This window comes from Denticeps clupeoides, chromosome 2 (assembly GCF_900700375.1).
Source record: "Denticeps clupeoides chromosome 2, fDenClu1.1, whole genome shotgun sequence".
NCBI classification, from domain to species: domain Eukaryota; kingdom Metazoa; phylum Chordata; class Actinopteri; order Clupeiformes; family Denticipitidae; genus Denticeps; species Denticeps clupeoides.
This window is the reverse complement of record NC_041708.1, coordinates 11045929-11068224: the sequence shown is the minus strand read 5'-3', so window position 1 is coordinate 11068224 and position 22296 is coordinate 11045929. Positions and strand designations below refer to the sequence as shown.

Sequence of the window (22296 nt, the reverse complement as noted above, 5' to 3'; positions counted from 1 at the left end):
GCAATAATAGCAGATAAAAACAATCAAGTTAATCATGGAACACAATACAAGTCCAACAAGAAACTCCAGTCAGGAATACTGTGAATGTAAGGATCATGACAGCTGAGCTTGTGGTACACAAAAGCATATTATTTCACATGAAAATCAAATGGCATACATAGAAGGTGCTTTTTGCCACACAAACATGCCTTTACACAGGGGACATCTATTAAATCAACAAATCCATTTTTGTCATAATGGGAGGTGTAATTAACCTATCATACAACGCTTCTGTAGGCCGTAGAGTTGCATCTAGGAATGCTTTATCAGAAAGTGCTGAGATAAAGACAAATTTCTCCACCCATTATTAAACCCCATTATTTGATGCATATATTGTAGATTTTTTTTTTGTTAATTGTTATAGGTTTCAAAGTTCCTCAATCATGAAGAAGTAGCATGCTGGAGTAACGCTGTTCAACCAGATGGGTCTCTGGTGTGATCAATGGCCAACAGCTTTTTCTTGTTTTGTTTTTTTGTCTCGCCTCAGGAGTAAGAAATGGGAACAAGAAGGCTGAGAAGAACAAGAAAGGTTCCTTGAAAGTCCCCAGCAACAGCAACGAGGCCGAGACTCAGATCAAATCCTTGAGAGAGGGTGAGTGACCAAGGGGCTTGGGAAGGCAGATGCAGCTATTGAGTTTTTGTTTGTGACTCAAAATTGACCCAAAGTGGTGTTCCAAATCGATTTATATACCTCGAGTAGATATACCTTGGCCCCACAAATTAATATTCAGTCTTACTGTTTGTGTGTATGCGAGTGAAACCCATAGGGTGAAAAATAAACATAGGCAAGCATTTTAATCAATCAAAAAAAAAAATAGCCTTGATTCCAGGTGCAAAAGGTAGAAAAAAAACACGTATTTCCCTTGAATGGAAAACTCAGCAATGACCAAAGTCATTCTTTGCCTCGATAAATCTTAATGTTTGGTTGTCATGGATGATGTTAGATTAATAAAACAGAAGACTGAGTGTTCATATTACAGGAAAAGGTTGACAGCAGTTTCAATTCAGAGCATAGCATTTATTGGGTTTGGTTGAAAATCCACTTTTAGGTTGCTGCCATGGGCAAAAGAAACACAAAAGCAAGGGGAAATTTGGCAAAAGAAATAATTAATAATAATTAATAGGACTGCATGCTGAGTGGGTACTTAGGTTGTTTACACCTTTATCTTTCCAAGGTAAAGGTGTAAACATCAATCAATGGAAACAACAACTGATTTAAATAATCAACGTAAAACACATTTTTGGAGTAGAAAGTGATTCATTGTCACATGTAACACACCACAGCACAGCACCCAGTGCATACAGTGAAACGTGGTCTCTGCGTGTGGTCGCTGAGGGAACTGTTGCCAGCCACAAAAGGTGCCATGGAGCAGTGTGTGGGGAGAGTACCATGCTCAATAGAACCTCAGTTGCACCTTGTTGGTTTGGGAATTGAACTTTTTGATTATGGGTCCACTTCCTTACCTGCTAGGCCACCACTGTCCCACTACGTGTACTAGAAGCGATATTTACAAACATTTACGAACATTTACTAAGTCTTATTGTCACAACTGCTTTCTGAGGGGGGAAGGAAGCGCAGAGGCATGACATGCTGGGAAGGGTTTTTATTAATAAACAATAAATAAATACAAATAAACAATGGCACGGTGGCTGAAAAGGATTTAAACAAAGGGTAGAACTTAAACAAACCCGCAGGCGTGTGGCGATTGCCAGAACTCAAAACAAATTCATTCACTCACAGAGGTCATGTGAGGGGCGGAATTCTCGGGTTTTTATGTGCCGTCAGGATTGGCCACCGGTGATGAGCACAGCTGCAGTCAATCCTGACACTTATCTGGCAATGGGGGCCATCAAAGAGGGCAAATAAACCTGATCTATAATATTATTAACAAAAAGTAGAATAGAACCTTGTGGTACACCAAAGGATATTACTGCAATAAGTTTTTTGAAGGTGTATTTTGTAGGTGTCATGTGCAACATAAACTTTACCAAAGGGAACATGTTCACAACTACCCTGTGAAGTACCTGTTTTGGGTTTCCGATGATACAAGAATGGCTCTGCTTGATAGTTTAGTGTACATTTGCTTAATCGTCAGCAACAGATAACCATGCCAGTACTTTAAAAATTACATAATATGTCCAGTGAGCAGTTTTCACAATCTGTTAAAATCTGAAATCTGTTTTCACAAGCATGCTCTGATTCACAGCAGTGGCTGTGAACCAGTTCCCTCATTAAACAAAAAGTTAAAGAATTTCACAATATGACCACTAACTATGTAGTAAGGGTGAACTGCCAGTCTGAGGGCTGTTAAATATGATATTTGCAGAAAGTTTGGGCGGATTTGTAAAAAATATATTTTTGTTAACATGCTTTTGGAGTGCAGCTATCTGGCACAAGGACTATAGAAGAGCAATTCACAGAGGAGAGACCCTAACACATTTTATTTGTTGGACATTTTGAAGTAAGCTTGCAATTGTCTACCAAGCTTTTAAAGGTCTTAAACTAGGACAGATGCCAAAACCGCAGCACAGCATACCAAAAAAGTGAGCTTCAGAAGTTGTCTTAACTGTCAGAAAATCCCCGTGTTCCCAGCCATACTGTACAAACTAGAGCAAACCTTTCCCCATGTGAATGTCATTACTGATGGTAGGAGTCTTACAGGACCAAGACCTGCCTCAGAAAACTTATTAGAAAATATGTATTTAGGCCATAGACTTAACTTTTTGGCCATTTATGTACCTAGAAAACACATTCGAGTACCTCTCATTGAAGCCCTCCTGTTATGTGATTGTTTATTTTATTATTTTTGATTAATTTGCATGCTATGTAAATTCTGTAGATTTCAGGAATTCAACAATCATGGAGTGACACATTTTTAACACTTTCTTTTTTGTATCAGCGTTTTTAAACAGAAGACCACTGTTGGACACATCACTTTAATAAAGTCATTAGTTATAGTTACTAGTTACTTTTAATAAAAGTAACTGAGTTCGTAACTGAGGTAGACCATTATAAGTAACTAGTTACCAACAAAAGTAATGTAAATTGTTGAAATATGTGAAACATGTGGATGGTATGGCTCACGTTAGCTGCACCTGGGTTTGGCAGCAAACCACTATTTTTGATGAAGCATCAGACAATATGAGTTGATTCCTCAGATCTGAAATTTTCTTTATAACGTAGATAAAGACTTCCAGGGCATTTACATTTAACATAGGCATTCTTACTTTTAGTTCCTTGGTTCCATTAACATATATATTATTAGTTTAATTTCAAAAAAGGGCAAAGTAATGTTCGTATCTTCACTGTAAATATGGCACTTTTAAACTCACCATTGCCGTGACTCTCCTGTGCGAGTGTGTCTGTTGTTGGTATCAGTAACCTTAGCCAATCATCATCACTTATGCAGTTGTGTCGCCCCTCCCCTTGCCCTTTCACATAGAAAAGAAAAAGAAAATGCAGATGAAAACAGTTAAATTACTGTAATGCACCCCATGTTATTGTTAGCAACGGTAACAGCGTTGCAACGATTGATAGAGAGATTGGTAAGATTAGTCATTACGTTTCAGTACCATGTTATTGTAATGATGTTATTCCCATTATTGCAGAACACCCACAGGGTATGACATTAGCAAACGTGCTCCATGTTCTTATTGCAGAAATATGGTTGCAAAAACCATTCAGAATCAAATATTTTGAGCTGATCGCTCTGTAGCATATTACTGTATAAAGAAAAAAGTAAATGGTGTACTTAAGTTCTAGGTGTTCTAAGTTCTAAGGTGTTACTGTGCCACACAAACATGCCTAAGCACAAGGGATATATGCCTTTTAAAGAGCACCCATTTGTGTCATAATTGGGAATTATAACTAATGAAGCTGCAGAACTTACATTGCATGTAAAGGAAGTAAAATGGTAGAAGTCCTACATGAGTCCAACAGCATAACTGTTGTCTGTTTGTTTATTATCATAACACATTATTTCCAGCGTCTGATGAGATTTCCTGTGCCACTGTGAAACGTGTCTGATCTTTGCTTTGCAGCAGTCGTCATGGTTCTCCACAGTCAGCTGGATGACACAGGCTTCCCCTTTTGTTTTGTGCGATTAGGCGCTCCCTCTTGAAGCCTACTGTGTGACAGTAATGAATTGTGATCCATCTGTTCCCTACGAACATGGATGGCGATTGGCGAATTGTGCAGCTGTACCAAACAAATGGCACTTTCCTCAAATGCAAAGAACAACAGAAATGGCCAAATGCATGATATTCGCACTGATGCCCTTTGTTATCTGATCAGTGCGCGTTATTGTGCTACATTGTGTGTAGCGCTATTGCAGACTCACTTCCAATCAATCAAAGCATTGTTGTTGCATGTTTTTTGTGGTTTGAGTTGTTTATTACTTGCTCAGCATCACTGACCTTCTGACAATCGTGGAATATTCTCTCAATGAATACCAGATGAAAAAACCTTTTCCAAATTCACACTCTTGAACATGCTCTCATTCTCAGCTTGGCCCCCATCGTGTGTTCCATGCATTTTTCTGACTGGGCAACTTGACATTAAAACAACGTTTATGCTGTCAACAGTATCAATAACAGTGTGGTTTGACTGGTGACATGATTTAGATTTAAATCATCATAATTAGTGGATTAATACCAGTCAAAAATCTGTTAAGGCCACAGCGAACAGGACAAACAAGATGAAGAAATGGTGCAAGACAGGCCATAAGAAACAACCTGGCTTCCATGTGGGCCACGGCACGGAAGGACAACTCTGGCCATGTGACAGCCCAGTAATGGGAGCCATGTGCAACGTGTGCAACACATACAAAAGCACACATGCCTGAGCAGGAATGGTGGCTTTGAAAAGCCAAGGGCTGTGGTCTGCAGAGATCTTCAGACACCATAATCTCACTGCAAAAAAAGGTGGTGAGCAATCAGGCATGCAGAAGAGAAGCTCACTCAGTTGTGGTTTTTTTTGTACTTTTCTGCAGGATTATCATAATTATTTTCAATTGTGTCACGTGGGAGGTGTGGGAAGAAGAACGATGAATGCAGGAGGGTTGTGGTGGAAAAAAGAGTTAATTTTCCAGAACACAACCAAAATCAATTAGGAATGAAATAATCCACCACAAAGCAGCCACCTTGTCACATTCTCAAGACCTACTCCCAGTCAAGGTTCACTGGTGACAGTTCAATCCAACACACTCTCCCGTGATAACAATCGCTCTTATATGGCAAAAGGCACAGACACGCTTATTGCAGGGAACACAATACAGTATGGAACATAAGGAACACGGGGGACACCTAAGAGTACGTTACGTCTACATGCGACACCAAATGCAGAGTTGCATTTTATCACTTCAGTGCCATTTTTAAAAATATATTTAGGCAGATCATGAGACACAATGAGCTCAATCTCAGTCATCTTTATTTGCAGAAAGTACCAAATCACAATGTCACTGTGGCAAAATTGGACAAAGATTAAACTTCCACAATGGAGGAGCTTGTTGCACATCTATTATTGTGTTAAATTGAAAAGAAATAAAAAAATTATCAACTACCTCACTGTATTCCTATGACATGCTTTGAAAAATATGTTTTTCAGCCAACTTTGTTCCTATGTATGTAAGTGTTGGTTTTAACTGATAGATAACTAAACTTAAGGAAATATTCAGGGTTCAATAATATTGAATGGGAACCATATACCAGCAATGAGCCTTTCTTATGTAAAAGGCTGGTAAGGTGCAAGCCAACTCCTTTCTTGGGGACAAATATGATGACTCAGTGAGTACTGAGACAGGCTCAGCATCTCCATGCCCCACAGGCTGGTAGCAGGACCAAGGGTGACGATGTGAGAGAGAAAAATGAGACAGTAATATTTTCAGCACCACCCCCTCCAACCAATTTCATAGCATAGTGATCCAGGTGAAAAGCAGAAATCACCTGACAGTGTGTGAATATATTTAGCTTCCCTCTAGGAAAAAAGAAAGATACCACATGACATCTAGTGTCTCCAAAGTGTCCTAAAAACATCTAGAAATGAAGTGCCCTGAGGTAGATGTTGTAATTCTGTAGTTAGGAGCTCAAACACTCACAACTATTTGTTAGCTTGAATAGTGTTGCCATGAAAACCAGACACATGTTTTTTTGGTCCCCTTCTTCTCTTAAATTGTCCAAGTAAGCACAAAAAACTGAGGTAATTTCCGTCTGACAAATGAAATGGTCCTTTCAAAACGACATTTGGCACCTTTTTGTTCTGACATATCAAATGGTGCCTTTTTGCTCTAAATGTTACCTACAAAGAGGTCACATGGTGAGCAACATTTGTTTTATCAAAGTTCTGAATTGTACATTTAAAGTGTCCTTCACAAGAATATGAAATCCTATTTTACCACTGACGTTGGTTACAACAGAAATGAATTTTTACATATAAAGCATTTAGCAACTGGCATTATACAAAGCAACTTACATTTACATTCATGGCATTTTCAACTTTCAATGTGCTTTTAATGTTACCATCAATGAAGCAGCCAGTTCTGGTTCTCTAGGACTCAAACCATGAATACAATAATTTTATTCACTCTGCTGTAGTTTCTTTCTTGCATAAGTCAGACTATAAGAAAGTTACAAGTTAGTCAAAGTATTCTCTAAAGAGGAAGGTCTTAAGCTGCCTTTGAAAATACTCAGGGACTGTGCTGTTCTGACCTCGAGGGGAAGTTCATTCCACCACCTAGGGGTCAAGACAGAGAAGAGTCTAGCCAGTGGAGGGAGCATAGCAGTGGTGTGGTGTTGGAGAATTTGGGAGTTAAAGACCAATCGTGCGGCTGCTATTTTATTTTACGAACGAGAACGAGAACCGGCTTTACCCGCAGCACCCCATGCATTTAGGGACGGATCGGCAGCAGGAGATGATGAGATGAGGTGCAAGGATTTGGTCTGAAGGAAAAGAGTCAGCCTATTCAATTGCTGTTCAGGGCAATCAATGACTGGCAGTGGCCATCTTGCCAGTTTATGGGAGTCACGTTACCTGGTCACGTGACAGTAACTTCCATTCCCCAGGACTGACCCCCGAAGGTCCCGGAGTGCCGTCGGTATGCCGCCAGTACTCAATCACTAGGGATGGATCGAGAATGAAGCAACTCAGGATTCATGTGCTCTTCTGGGGCAGTGGTGGCCTAGCAGTTAAGGAAGTGGCCTTGTAATCATTAGGTTCGAACCTTGATCTGCCAAGGTACCACTGAGTAAATCACAGTTCCCACACACTGCTCCCCGGGTGCCTGTCATTGTCATATGTTACGTCTAGGGTCTAGGGTCAGGGACATAGCAAATAGGACAAAGGAGCAGAAACTCCAAAACGACACAATTGCACTTATGGCTAACAGTTTATTACAAACAAAAGACATATAAACAAAACACACATAAAAGATGTCTGGTCAGTTGAGTTACAATTCAAGTCTATGTTATTCTTGTCCTCTGGTCACAATCATTCACTTCGCACCACACCCTCTTCTCTTGTCCCAAGCAGATGCCATTTTGAGTCCTCTTCCCTATTACAGCCCACCAATCATGACAGAAAGGGGGAGGAGTCCAATCATGGCTGATGAGGAGCCACCCTGCAACATTACAGAGAGAGAACGAGAGAGAGATACACACAAACAGAACATACACATACTCCGCCATGGGACGTCACACATAGTTGTGCACTGCTCACTAAGGGTGATGGGTTAAAATCAGAGGACACATTTCATTGTGTCCACCTTAGTGAACAGTGGGCAGCCATGACAGGTGCCCGAGGAGCAGTGTGTGGGGACAATGCTTTGCTCAGTGGCACCTTGGTGGATTGGGATTCGAACCGGCAACCCTCTGATTACGGGCCCGCTTGCACAACCCAAAGGGGATGACCATGGATTCATAGTGGCTGGTGCGGGTGATGAATGCGGTCTTCCAAAGAAGAACCCTACCGCGGCCAGTGAGGTGGATGGTCAAATGATGCCGTTTTGAGGTGACTCTGTCACAAACTGCTCCATGGCCATATATTCTGTATATTAATTGCCATGTCACCCGGCTGAAGGGGTGGCAGGTGTGCAGCTTTGGACGGGCTGAATATGGCAAGCAGATCATGGTAGCAGGTTGGGACGGCGTCCAGATCAAGTTGGTTTTAATGTAGGTTCGGTGGTTGGAAATGGTCTGGGTTGGAAATAGTGGCGATGACAATGCGCCATTCCAGAACCACACCTGATGACCAGAAAGGTGTGGCGCGTGGACAGCCAGCCAGGGGAACCCGAGGAGTAGAGGTGAGCTGATGATGGTTGTGATCAGGAATTGAATTTCCTCGACGTGGGCATCCAGGCGGAGTCGTAGGGTGACCGTGCGCTGGGTAATCGGTCCGGAGGACACGGGCCGACCGTCCACCAGGATAATTGTAAGCGGAGATGACAGGGATTCCGTGGGGATTTCATGTGATTGTCAATGACGGTGTCTGTCATTGCGTGCTGGATCCACTGAGAAGGTGAGTTGGGAAATCAGCATTGGTGAGATGGTGACTTGGACCCAGTTGGGCATGCTGCTTCGCTCAACTGGGTTGGGTATTTACCAGTAGAATCAGGCAGATGGCGTGGTGGTGAGATGGAGAAGCGCAGTATGCACACAGATGGGTGGGCCAACAGGTAATGATCTATGCCATCCAGGTGGATTTTAATTCTGCCAAGAAAGCTGGATACGACATAAGGCATAAGAAAGAACGAACGAACATGAACTAGTTCATTTTTTGAGCTGTGAACTTGGTTCAAAATGTAAAAAAATGAACTATGAACGTGAACTGGCACAACACTGAGCTGGACATTATGCTAGCAAAGACATTAAGCTATCTTCTCTGAGCTAATAAACCAGTTTTATCCTACCACCGTGTAAAAAAAATAATGAAGCTACACTGGTGTGATTTTTATACTATTTCTGTATGTCAGCATACATTTCGCTAGATAATAGTATCATAACATGTCATAACATGTTAACATAACATAACACATTATTGGAGTTAATAAAGGCTGATTGGTAGGAAATGGTGAACAACGCCAGAACGCAATAGGCTAAGTATTTTTTCATGCAAGATTTTGAGGAAATTTTGTTCATAAAATGTAACGAGTAACAGGAAAAATTGTAGAAATGTAGTGGAGTAGAAAGTACAGATAATTGCCGCAAAATGTAATGGAGTAAAATAAAAAGTATGCATTATTACTTAAGTAAAGTACAGATATGTAAAAGTGTACTTAAGTACAGTAACGAAGTACAAATACTTCGTTACATTCCACCACTGGTCAGCAGCAAAAGCAGGAGGGCAATTTGAGACCTGGAATAGTGACGAAGATGTAACTCAAAGATCAAAGATAAAGTGGTTAGAAGAGCCCGGCCGCTCCCCTAGCGCTCTGGGAGAGCCAGACTGGGCTCTGGAATTGAGGGTGGTGGAGGAGGACCTTGTGCTGCACCCGCCGCGTCATGTCCCGGGCACCTGATAGCCACCTCATGCAAACATGGTCCGGGGGAAACTGTGATCCCAGTGTGATCCTCAGTTCTGTAAAGCGTGAGTTTTTTTTATTATAATCAATGATATTTAAAAAAGTTAATTGCAACAATGTGAATTGCAAAAATATATACTTGTCATGTGGAATTGAAAAAAATAATCAGTACACCCATCTTGGAATTTTGAGCGGTTCCCATTTTTGTCGTTTATTTACAAATATTTTATTCCTCAAGGGGAGTAAAGCATTTATGGGATTCCAGGACTGCATGCTATTAATATCTTGGAGAAGAAGAACTACCCACTTTGCTTTTCTCAGGCATTCAAAGTTTAGGCTTATTGAGAAACATTTTTGATAGGAAACAATTGTTTGATCATTAAAATAATTTTTATTCTGTGCAGACATGGTTAATGTTGATAACTCTAATTGCTGGAAATGGCTGTTAGTTCATGAGATGGAGATGGATGTGGGTTTATCATGAAACTTTATTTCTTTCAATACTATTAATTTTTGTAAGATTTTCTATTCAGAAATTTCTAAAGGACCCTAAACATTAGAAATAGTGCCAGCATATTTGGGGGATTACGCTTTCATATGTTCCTCAATGGGAGCACTGAGGACAGCATGTTTGAAGTGCATTTGTGTGTTTGTGGCAAACGACACTTGTTGCTACGTTGTCTGTGCAGCTGTGGTTGGCCTGGGGCTCCTCAATTTTGCGCAGATTAAAACACAACTGAGACATTCTGCAGAATGCTGCATCTGTTTTTACTGACTAAGACGTGTTCCCACTGCAGAGGTGAAAATAAGGGGAAATAAGCTGTGGTCCAATATGTTCCACACAAAAGGCACCAATCTTTAATTCATGCACCAAAAGATCAGTAAAGGAGATCTTCATAAGCCATATCTCACCATGCCTCTGAAGGACAGCTGACCTTTAAAGCAAACTTTGCAAATTGATTAAATGATTGCTTCAATCGTCCATTCAATCAACTATGGAAGCTAGAAGGCTTTTGCAGGTAAACTTCTTCTACAGGGAGTGCAGAATTATTAGGCAAGTTGTATTTTCGAGGAATAATTTTATTATTGAACAACAACCGTGTTCTCAATGAACCCAAAAAACTCATTAATATCAAAGCTGAATGTTTTTGGAAGTAGTTTTTAGTTTGTTTTTATTTTTAGCTATTTTACGGGGATATGTGTGCAGGTGACTATTACTGTGCATAATTATTAGGCAACTTAACAAAAAACAAATATATACCCATTTCAATTATTTATTTTTACCAGTGAAACCAATATAACATTTTCTTCTTTTATACTCTTTCTTGCCAGCTACGCTGTGGAGTACTTGGACGCGTGTGATGGAGCATTGTCCTGCATGAAAATCATGTTTTTCTTGAAGGATGCAGACTTCTTCCTGTACCACTGCTTGAAGAAGGTGTCTTCCAGAAACTGGCAGTAGGACTGGGAGTTGAGCTTGACTCCATCCTCAACCCGAAAAGGCCCCACAAGCTCATCTTTGATGATACCAGCCCAAACCAGTACTCCACCTCCACCTTGCTGGCGTCTGAGTCGGACTAGAGCTCTCTGCCCTTTACCAATCCAGCCACGGGCCCATCCATCTCAAGACTCACTCTCATTTCATCAGTCCATAAAACCTTAGAAAAATCAGTCTTGAGATATTTCTTGGCCCAGTCTTGACGTTTCAGCTTGTGTGTCTTGTTCAGTGGTGGTCATCTTTCAACCTTTCTTACCTTGGTCATATCTCTGAGTATTGCACACCTTGTGCTTTTGGGCACTCCAGTGATGTTGCAGCTCTGAAATATGGCCAAACTGGTGGCAAGTGGCATCTTGGCAGCTGCACGCTTGACTTTTCTCAGTTCATGGGCAGTTATTTTGCACCTTGGTTTTTCCACACGCTTCTTGCGACCCTGTTGACTATTTTGAATGAAACGCTTGATTGTTCGATGATCACGCTTAAAAGCTTTGCAATTTTAAGAGTGCTGCATCCCTCTGCAAGATATCTCACTATTTTTGACTTTTCTGAGCCTGTCAAGTCCTTCTTTTGACCCATTTTGCCAAAGGAAAGGAAGTTGCCTAATAATTATGCACACCTGATATAGGGTGTTGATGTCATTAGACCACACCCCTTCTCATTACAGAGATGCACATCACCTAATATGCTTAATTGGTAGTAGGCTTTCGAGCCTATACAGCTTGGAGTAAGACAACTTGCATGAAGAGGATGATGTGGACAAAATACTCATTTGCCTAATAATTCTGCACTCCCTGTATAATGGTTTGTCAGGGTCCAGCTTAGAAAATATGTATATGACCATTCCAAAAATATATTTCAAATATTTCATATGCATTTTAGGTGATTAGTGTAGGTCAGCACCCCTTGAACATGAAATTATGGTTTGGATTAAGAATTTCTTAATCGAAGAAAATTGTACATGTCAAAGGATATGTGAATAGATGGAGCAAAACAACAAAACAACACAGCTACTCGGATAATTTGTGTGAAAGTGACCTAGAATGACTTTGATTGTGTGTTTAGAGTGCCCTCCCATGGGACTGGAGACCCTGAAAATTGATGATTTCCAGCTTCACGCCTCCACGATGAGACGCTACGGTCTGGGAGCCCACCGAGGACGTCTCAATATCCAGGTGTGAACACACAGCCTCATCCACCCATGCAAGTATCTCAATTGTAGTTTTCAACACATTTCACATACTGAAATATATACAAATGGAAATTCAGACATTTAAAATGCCAGAGGATTTAGTGGATAATTGTGACAAATAGTTTGTATCACATGTTGAAAGTGTAAAGCGTCTATTGATAGGGATGTCTGATGAACGGCATTTCCAACACATGTGAGAGTGAACGACAACGATGGCGCCAGTAAGACAAGGGCAAATTCCCAAAGCTAATACAATGCACTGGCGTTAGCAGCAATGGTATTTCCTGTGACTGAAAGTGCTCTGCCGGGAGTTGGGCTTGTATTGCGTCTCATCATCTGGGGCTGCACGCACACATTCATCCAGATCTAATGCTTTCCACAAGCTGCAGAGCACATAAACACACACACACACACACAAAGCTTACACACAGAAACAAGGAATAAAGAATCTGCCAAACAAACTTTTTATTGTTCAGTGTTTGCATCCAAGGCTCCAGCGTCATGCATGTGTTGCATTAGAGATAACTGGACGGGAGGAAGCTGGCTGGTGTCACGGCACTGAAGAAGAAGTCTCTCAGATGAAATCAGATGGATGGGAAAAAAGAGAGATAGAGAGAGAAAAAACAGATGTCATCAGCTTGAAAGAGACTCATTCATTTTCTGTCAGGCTTTTTTGTGTTATCTGGTTGAAGGATGTGACTGCGCTTAACCAAATATAGTGGAGAGTTATTTACATTTTTTTTTACAACCGTCCTTCAGGCCGGCCTGTATGAGGATGACTTCTACGATGGGGGTTGGTGTGCGGGCAGAAATGACCCACTGCAGTGGTTTGAGGTGGACGCTCGCAGGCTGACCAAGTTCACCGGGGTCATAACCCAGGGGCGGAGCTCACTGTGGTCGTGAGTCATGCTAACTTCAAATCTGCCATGTGTCTTTCCCCTTTCAGCAGCCTTTCACCACACAATGCACACTGAGATAATGTTTTTTAATAATTAATGATGATAACAACTATTGTTATTTGTGGTATTACTAGTATTAATACTAATAAATCATGATTTGTATTAATATGTTATTAATATTGTAATAATAATTAGTATTATTATAATACTATCAGATATAAAAGAAGAGCAGAAATATGAAACTGGACAAGATGATCCAAGGTGGAAGAGTAAAAGCTTGTAATGAATAATATATGCGAAGTAACCATTATAAAGTGTGGGGAGATATGTAAACAAGAACAGGTAGTTTATTTCTAATTAATTAATGAATAATACTGCGTTGGCACAAATATAAGATAGGTCTAATAATGTAACAATCCCGCTTCTTCATGACTACGTATTAATATTTTAGTTTAAATCAATGAAAAATGTACATTTTTTGTCAAATTTTGTCAATATTTTAGTCTATTTTGTTTCAGTCATGCAATTCTATTTAACCCAGTCAATATAGTAAACTACCTAGTAGATCTAGACAAAGACAACATTTTCTTTTAAACAAGGCTATATTTTGATGTTATTGTTACCTTATGGACTCAATAATATACTACATCCATTTCAGACACAAAAGAAGCTCTGATTTGTTCCATGTTTTTTGACCACACATTATGTTTTCTTTTCTGTTTTTCTACTCATGTTGTGATTGCACATTGAAGAAAATGACATCATTCACTGGTATCGCATTTATTTTTATTTAGTATAATGCTAAGGCAGGCGCATTACATATTGTTACGTGAGGGTTTCGTTTTTAAAAAATGGTAGAAAGTACCAGAGGGACAAACACACAAAATAAAAGATTGACATCACATGTAACATACTGTAGGAGACACACATGCTGGTTGAATGTGTTCAGAAGTCTGTACAGCCCTTAATTCATTCAAAACTTGCATGTGGCATAACTTCCCTACTCCAGAGCAATTAGGGACCTCGTCCTGATGACACTAGGACCAGGGATGAGCTTCCCCAAACAAAGTAAAAGGACCCATCACTACTGATAAAAAGGAAACACAGATGGCAGACAGGCTGGCACCAAGCCAGCATTTCCCTGTGCATCCCTCCACACTGGATCCATACCAAAAGATTTTTTTAATTTGAGTCAGAAATTCAAAAACTCATTAACAAGGCATATTTATCAGAAATTATATGCTTAGGAATGTTTCTATGTAATAAAAGAGTCTCCTGCCCCAGAAAGGCAATCCCAAAATTTCTAAACATTGGTCCACGGCGGGGATCAATACTGGGAGTGCTGACCCTACCAGACATGTTCCTAACTTTATGAGCTTCAAACCACTCCTGTATTCAACACATGACCCGCCTCCATTCAGAAGCTCAGCTCAGAAGTCTGTGGCAACGTCAGATCCACTTGCCATTCACCGTACTCAAAAACCAATGGCAAAAAACACATGGAAACACAGTTAAACCATATCATTACTCAATACTGTTAAACTATGTGTCATAATTAAGTGTGAATGGGTGAATGACTGAATCTGTGTTAAATGTATTTTCTGTGTTGTACTAATAGAGTTGTCAGTTCAATAAAACTCCAAAAAAGCAATGAGTGTACAGAGTTTTCCTGTTTTTAAATAAGGTCAGTGCACTGGAAAAGATTACATCTGCTCTTAATTAAGATCTTTTACTAGTAATAGTGAATAATTCTGGGGACGCTCTTGTAATTTGCATATTACTTTTATTATTGAATATTACTTCAAGAATAACTCGCTGGATGAATAGTCAATTGCTGGTAATTCTTGATATTTTTGTGTAAGTCTGGGTTTGAGGATCGGCTTAGCCAACCGATTTATTCAATATGACCATTTGAACTGGATTCCATGTAGATTCCAATACAAAGTGGTGTACAAGTGGAACGAAAATCATACATGATTCCAACATTTTTTTACAAATAAATAACTGAAAAGTGGAGTGTGCGTAATTATTCATCCTCCTTTGGCCTGAGTGCAGTCAGTTGCCAATAGACATTGCCTTATGAGGTCTAATGACTAAATAGAGTGCACTTGTGTGTAATCTAATGTCAGTACAAATACAGCTGTTCTGTGACGGCCTCAGAGGTTGTTTAAGAGAATATTGAGAGCAACAACACCATGAAGTCCAAAGAACACACCAGACAGGTCAGGGATAATGTTATGGAGAAATTTAAAGCAGGCTTAGGCTACATAAAGATTTCCCAAGCCTTGAACAGCCCACAGACCACTGTTCAAGTGATCACCTTCCAGCAGGACAATGACCCTAAACATAAAACCAGGGTAACAATGGAATGGTTTAAAACAAAACATATCCATGTGTTATAATGGCCCAGTCAAAGTCCAGATCTAAATCCAATTGAGAATCTGAGGCAGGATCTGAAAACTGCTATTCACAAATGCTGTCCATCTAATCTGGCTGAGCTGGAGCTGTTTTTCATAGAAGAATTTCAGTCTCTAGGGGCAGTGGTGGCCTAGTGGTTAAGGAAAGGGTCCATAATCAGAAGGTTGCCGGTTCATATCCCGATCCGCCAAGGTGCCACTGAGGTGCCACTGAGCAAAGCACCGTCCCCACACACTGCTCCCTTGGCACCTGACATGGCTGCCCACTGTTCACTCAGGGTGATGGGTTAAATGCAGAGGACAAATTTCACTGTGTGCACCGTGTGCTGTGCTGCTGTGTATCACATGTGACAATCACTTCACTTTAACTTTAGATGTGCAAAGCTGGTAGAGACATACCCTAAAAGGGGTTCTACAAAACCCTGCACGTGGAATTCCAATAAAATAGACTCGTGTTTGTGGCTGTAATGTGACAAAATGTGGAAAAGTTTAAGGGGGCCGAATACTTTTGCAACCCACTGTACACATTCCTGGGAATGCTGCTTTATTATCCCTACAATACAGAGTAGGTAAATAGACCGGTAAACAATTGACCAAAACGTGAGGGAGGGCACAACTGAAATATGCTTTCTAATTCCACTAATTTCACATGTGGGTAATCAGGATAAACCACATAGAGAGGGGTGGCACCTGGTGGGCCAGGGGCACTCAAGCATCACAAAACCCCGAACCTAGCCCATACTAAGCTGTGTATGGACCTGCCCTGTCTTTTTTTTTTTTTTTTTTTCAAAATAAGCAAGAAAATGGATGTTTATCTTTCATATTAAATATCCTGGAAATTTTCTTATGTACAGTTTATTGTCTATAGTTCTCTACAAATCCATAGAAATGCTTTGGATAGGGTCCAGGGTCTTTCAGCAAACATTGCTGGCCTTTTTTTGTGTTTGTATTTGCAATGTTCTGCATGTAGGAGTGTAGTTTAAGTTTATTTCGAATAAAAAGAACTATATGCAGATTATAGTTTGTTTTCAAAAACTGCTTCTCCATCAATTTATTTGGGGCTCAGTCATGTTTGACCTTTGTAACAATAAAAATCACCGATTTATGGTCCTTTAATTGTATATGACACCTCGGCACTGATAAGGGTTTGTAGTAGCCTAGTGGTTAACACACTCGCCTATGAACCAGCAGACCCAGGTTCAAATCCCACCTACTACCATTGTGTCCCTGAGCAAGACCCTTAACCCTGAGTTGTTCCAGGGGGGGACTGTCCCTGTAACTACTGATTGTAAGCCGCTCTGGATAAGGGCGTCTGATAAATGCTGTAAATGTAGATGCTCATCCAACTTAAAGGAGCTCTACCCCAAACTAAGATGGTGGCTCTGTTGACACTTTTGCTTCCATAGATGGCCCTATTTAACATGACATCTAGTGTTAATGGGCAAACCTAAGCAGGTATGGAGGTTGGTCTGAGCTCCAGATGCCCCGGTTTTTCCCCTTCCATTTTTAATTTTCCCAGATTTGATTTTTGTATGTTTTATTTGACTTATTTACTAACCGCAGCAGAAAAAAACTTGTGTGAAAAGAAGCCTGTTGGCCCAGCACAGGGCTCTTAGAACAGGATCGCCTTTGATGGCCTTGCCAAAAACAAACCGCTGATGACTGCATCTTGAATGTCAGTTTTGATTACAAGAACGTTTACAGGTCTCTAGTGTTTGCGCAGTCAGCACAGCATGATTCCGCTAGCAGAGTAATCAGCAAGAGAGCTGAGAGTTTATCACTCAAGATGATAGATAGGGGATGGCCCAGCATAACAATGCTAATGTTCTTTTACCTTTTCTTCTCTAAATCCTATAAATCTAACTGATTTACACTGATGAAAGTGAAGTGATTGTCATTGTGAAACACTGCAGCACAGCACACACACACCGAAATGTTTCCTCTGCTTTTAACCCATCACCATTAGGGAACAGTGGGCAGCCATGACAGCTTTGCTCAGTGGCACCTCAGTGGCACCTTGGTGGATAGGGATTCGAACCGGCAACCTTCTGATTACAGGGCCACTTCCTTAACCGCTAGGCTACCACTAATGATGAAAAATGTCAAAAGTGACCTTTATGGAATAAACATTTTAAACATTTTTTCAAGACCTCTTCAGTTCGCCCCTGGAATGCTGTCAATCAACTTCTGGACCAAATCCTGACTGATGGCAACCAATTCCTTCATAATCAGTGCTTGGACTGTCCGAATTTGTGGGGTTTTCGTTGTCCACCTGCCTCTTGAGGATTGACCTCAAGTTCTCAATTGGATTAAGGTTCAGGGGGGTTCCTGGACATGGACACAAAATTTCAATGTTTTGTTCCCCAAGCCGCTTAGTTATCACTATGGCCTGATGGCACGGTGCTCCATCATGCTGGAAAAGGCCTTTTCCCTCACCAAACTGTTCTTGGATGTTGTTCTTAGGAAAATTTGTGCGTGAGCCCACTCCCTTGGATGAGAAGCAGCCACACACATGAATGGTCTCAGGATGCTTTACTGTTGGCGGGAGATGGTAGCGCTCACCTTTTCTTCTCCTGACAATAATTTTTCCAAAAGTCCCAAACAATCAGAAAGGGGCTTCATCAGAACTTTACCCCAGTACTCAGCAGTCCACTACCTTTTTTTGCAGAATATCAGTCTGTCCTTGATGTTTTTCTTGGAGAGAAAAGGCTTCTTTGCTGCCTTTCTTGACACCAGGCCATCCTCCGGCGTGGTCAGGCGTGGCGGCCCCGGTCCCTCGGGTTGGCTCCCTGGCGTGGTCAGGCGTGACGGCCCCGGTCCCTCGGGTTGGCTCCCCGGCGTGGTCAGGCGTGGCGGCCCTGGTCCCTCGGCCTGGCTCCCCGGCGTGGTCAGGTGTGGCGGCCCCGGTCCCTCGGCCTGGCTCCCCGGCGTGGTCAGGCGTGGCGGCCCCGGTCCCTGGCAGTGCAGTTGCTGGCTGGCGACCTCCTGTCGCCCTGTTCTGCCTCTGTCGACTGCCCAATCGGCGTGATCCTCATCGTAGTCCATGTCGACCTCGTACCCTCGGAAGTCACGTGGGTCTTCACGGATGTTGCGACAATCACGGACATGCGCGCTGGGCGGAGCCATCCCGGCCCCGACCGCCCAACGAAAATACACATCATTGTCGCTCACATCCTCCGTGTCCTCCCACCTGTGACTCCGAGGGTCATCCACCCTGCGGACATCCTGGACCCACGGTGCTTTTTCGCCTCTGCTTTCTACCTCTGCGCTTTTGGGGAGGTCTCCGGCATTCTGTCACGACTACGGACTTACGGGGGAAGGAAGCGCAGAGGTCTGACATGCTGGGAAGGTGTTTTTATTATTAAATAAACAATAAACACAAATAAAGTCTGGCGCGGTGGCTGAAAACGATTTAACTTAAATAAAGAACACGCCCGTAGGCGTGTGGCGATTACCAGAACTCAAATTAAAACATGCACACTGTTGCCAAATGAAGTTCACGAAAATGCCGGAGACCTGGAAGGGGTGGAAATATCCGGCATTTATGCGCCGTCAGGATTGGCCACCGGTGTTGAGCACAGCTGCCGTCAAACTGACATGTTCATTTGCTCTGTTTTGTTAATTGATGAAAATAAACTATTGACCCTTTTTATTTTTTTAAATAATCTTAGTTTACACACCTGCCTAAAACTTTTGCAAAATACTGCAAAAAAGGTGAAATAACTGAAACATGTTTTATATTCTTGAAGCTCATCGAGAGAATGCCAAGAGTGTGCAAAGAAGTAATCAGAGCAAAGGGTGGCTATTTTGAAGAAACTAGAATATAAAACATTTTTTCAGTTATTTCACCTTTTTTTGTTAAGTTCATAACTGTTCATTCATACTTTTGATGCCTTCAGTGAGATTCTACCAATGTAAATGGTCATGAAAATAAAGAAAACACATTGAATGAGAAGGTGTGTCCAAACTTTTGGCCTGTACTTTGTATATATGTGTGTGTGTGTTTGTAGAGAAAGAGAGGGTTTCAAGTGCTGACTCATGCATCCAATCTTTGTGCCGTGTGAGATTTAGATGAGGCCTGCTCTAATCCCAGCCCCATTGTTACTGAGCTTTTCAGACAGCACTCCACTTGCATAGAATCGTACCTTATCGCTGCTCATCATAATGATATCATGTGATCCCATTATGTGAGATGGAAAGATCTCCCCATGTCTCATCTATACCTGACAATTGTTGTCTTCCACTTGTAAGGAATTTTAATCAATCCTGCAATTTCTTTTTGATAAAATAGGCCTTGAGGTCCTTTTATGGTTCATCTCAGGCCACACAGTGCTTGAGATATATTGTGCTCAGTAGCTTTAACCGTAAGCATGAATCTCAGAGGACACTTGGATTTCATTTTTGGACCTGTCACATGACTCCAGTTGTGAACATGGAACCAGTTGTTGCACCTGGGCGCTCACCTCAACTCAACCTTCTACGTAAACCCGATACTCATCCCTTCCAATTCCTATTCTTAATTATTTCTGCTCAAGCGCATTTTGCGATCTCATGTCCGCTAAAACCTGGGTGGTGTTGCGGTTGCAGCTGTAATACGTTTGTTGAACAAAAGGCAAAAACTCTTTGCACCTTATCATAATTGGGTTTAAGCTACTTTTGGGAAGATTTTTGAAGACATTTTGGCAGCAATTTAATCTATTAAATGGTGACCTTGATTTTGTAGCTCTACAAAATCTTATCTTATTAATTTTATCTTAATTGTTTTCCTCAACCAACTAACAGCCATGAAAATGCAATACAATGGATTGTGGGATATGTCAACCATGAAGGTCACATTTGTGTGCCGCATTTGAAAAGACACTAAAAATTCGATCAGCCACTTATGTCACGTACGTTCTTCAAATGCTTCCCACAAAGCCCCTAGGCTTTTTGCGAAAACTGAGACAGTGCATCTTGTTAGCTGGCTCTTTCACTTCTGTGTTGGTGATTGATGTATTGACGAATTATGGCCATTTAGTCTGTACATCTTAACACAGATGCAACTATTTTTAACTGCTTCCCTCCCAGTGAATGCTTTACTTTAGATTGTTTTTGAATACCAAATGGTACAATTGGTTTTCCATATTTTTAGATTTATTTGTGCAAACTGGAGAACAATAGATAAAGCACAAGAGAGGGAACACATTTTGATATGTGTACATGTCCATGTGACTTCTGAAGCCTTAGGTAGTCATCTCATTTCATGTGAGCTAGTGTTTTATCTCCTTTAACACATCATCATTCATTCTGAGCTGCTATCTTCTTCAGTACAGTTATCATTAGCGCCTGAGGATTACATGTGCTCACATTTGGCACGTGTTTCATATTTGGAGAGCACTGAATGTCGCAGCCTGGGAATCCCTTAAGCTCATGAGATACACATAAAACACAAACAAACTCACGTCTGACTATATTTTAAGAGAAGCTCGCGTCTAAATATCACACCGCTGGACGGTGTGGATTAGTCACACTCCTTCACCTTGAATTCTAAATGTTACAGGCGTCTGTTGGAGACTTTCTCTGAGGCAGGAAAGGTTGTGTGGGGTGCATGTATTTTTGATTTGACTTAGAAAGCAGTTGTCCTGAGAAAAGGTTCTGTCTGTTGCTGCACATGCACACAATGGCAACCAGTTTTCTAAATAACAGTTATTGTAAATTAAATACTGTTATGCTGTAAATCTGTGATTTTAGATGTTGTTCCACATAAAACAGTGATTCTGAACTGAGAGAGATTCCCACAGGCATAAATATTATGCATGCCAGCTGCATGGTTATGATATACAGCAAAAAAATATTTTTACCGTTCTGTCTGCCATTAGTCTCTTTAGTGCCGAATCAACTGAATGACACAATGATATGTGCCATATTGTGGGCTTGATGTCAGTGAGTAGAATTAAAAAATAGAAAATTAGATTTTTTTGATAGCATATACAACTAACTTTGCACGGGGCAGTGGTGGTCTAGCGGTTAAGGAAGCAGCCCCGTAATCAGAAGGTTGCTGGTTCGAATCCCGATCCGCCAAGGTGCCACTGAGGTGCCACTGAGCAAAGCACTGTCCCCACACACTGCTCCACGGGTGCCTGTCATGGCTGCCCACTGCTCACTCAGGGTGATGGGTTAAATGCAGAGGACAAATTTCACTGTGTGCACTGTGTGCTGTGCTGCTGTGTATCACATGTGACAATCACTTCACTTCACTAACAGAAGGTTGTCCTAACAAAGTTTTTCTATTGCATTAAAGCATTATGGCCATTATGGATAGTGAGTGAACAAAATAAATTATGTGACATCTGTCTTATGAATGCATGTCACATAGACCTATTAAACATTATAAACTGGGTTGGAATGACTCTATCATTGATTGGTGATACAGACTAAAGGTGCTAATAGTTTTATCTGCATGCACTTTATGTCTAGAGGAGGCTGGGATTTCTACACCCGTAATAATGCAAACACTGATAACTAGTCCCATTGTGAGTACAACACTCACACAGTTGTCTAGAAAAGTTCACTGTATACCCCACAGATTTCCCCGAACCTTGAGGTAGAACACTGAAAAGCGTTCTACCCCTTTAATTAGCCACCGCCACTGTTAGAAGCCGAGCTCAGTTCTCAGGTGTGAGTGAGTTGCCTTATCAGCCCAAATGACAAAATCTCTCCATCCCTCCCTCTCCATTTTCTTTTTCTCTTCCTCTCACTCTAT

General features: G+C 41.2%; 1 protein-coding gene across 1 annotated transcript in view; it reads left to right on the top strand.

The window, feature by feature from the left end:
- The window catches only part of cpxm2 (carboxypeptidase X (M14 family), member 2), a 52367-nt gene that overhangs the window by 5549 nt on the left and 24522 nt on the right, over positions 1–22296 (top strand). Inside the window, exons 2-4 of the mRNA XM_028970156.1 lie at positions 527–631; positions 12112–12221; positions 12998–13137. Of these exons, the coding sequence (XP_028825989.1) occupies positions 527–631; positions 12112–12221; positions 12998–13137 (355 nt within the window). The remainder of the gene's footprint in view (positions 1–526; positions 632–12111; positions 12222–12997; positions 13138–22296) is intronic.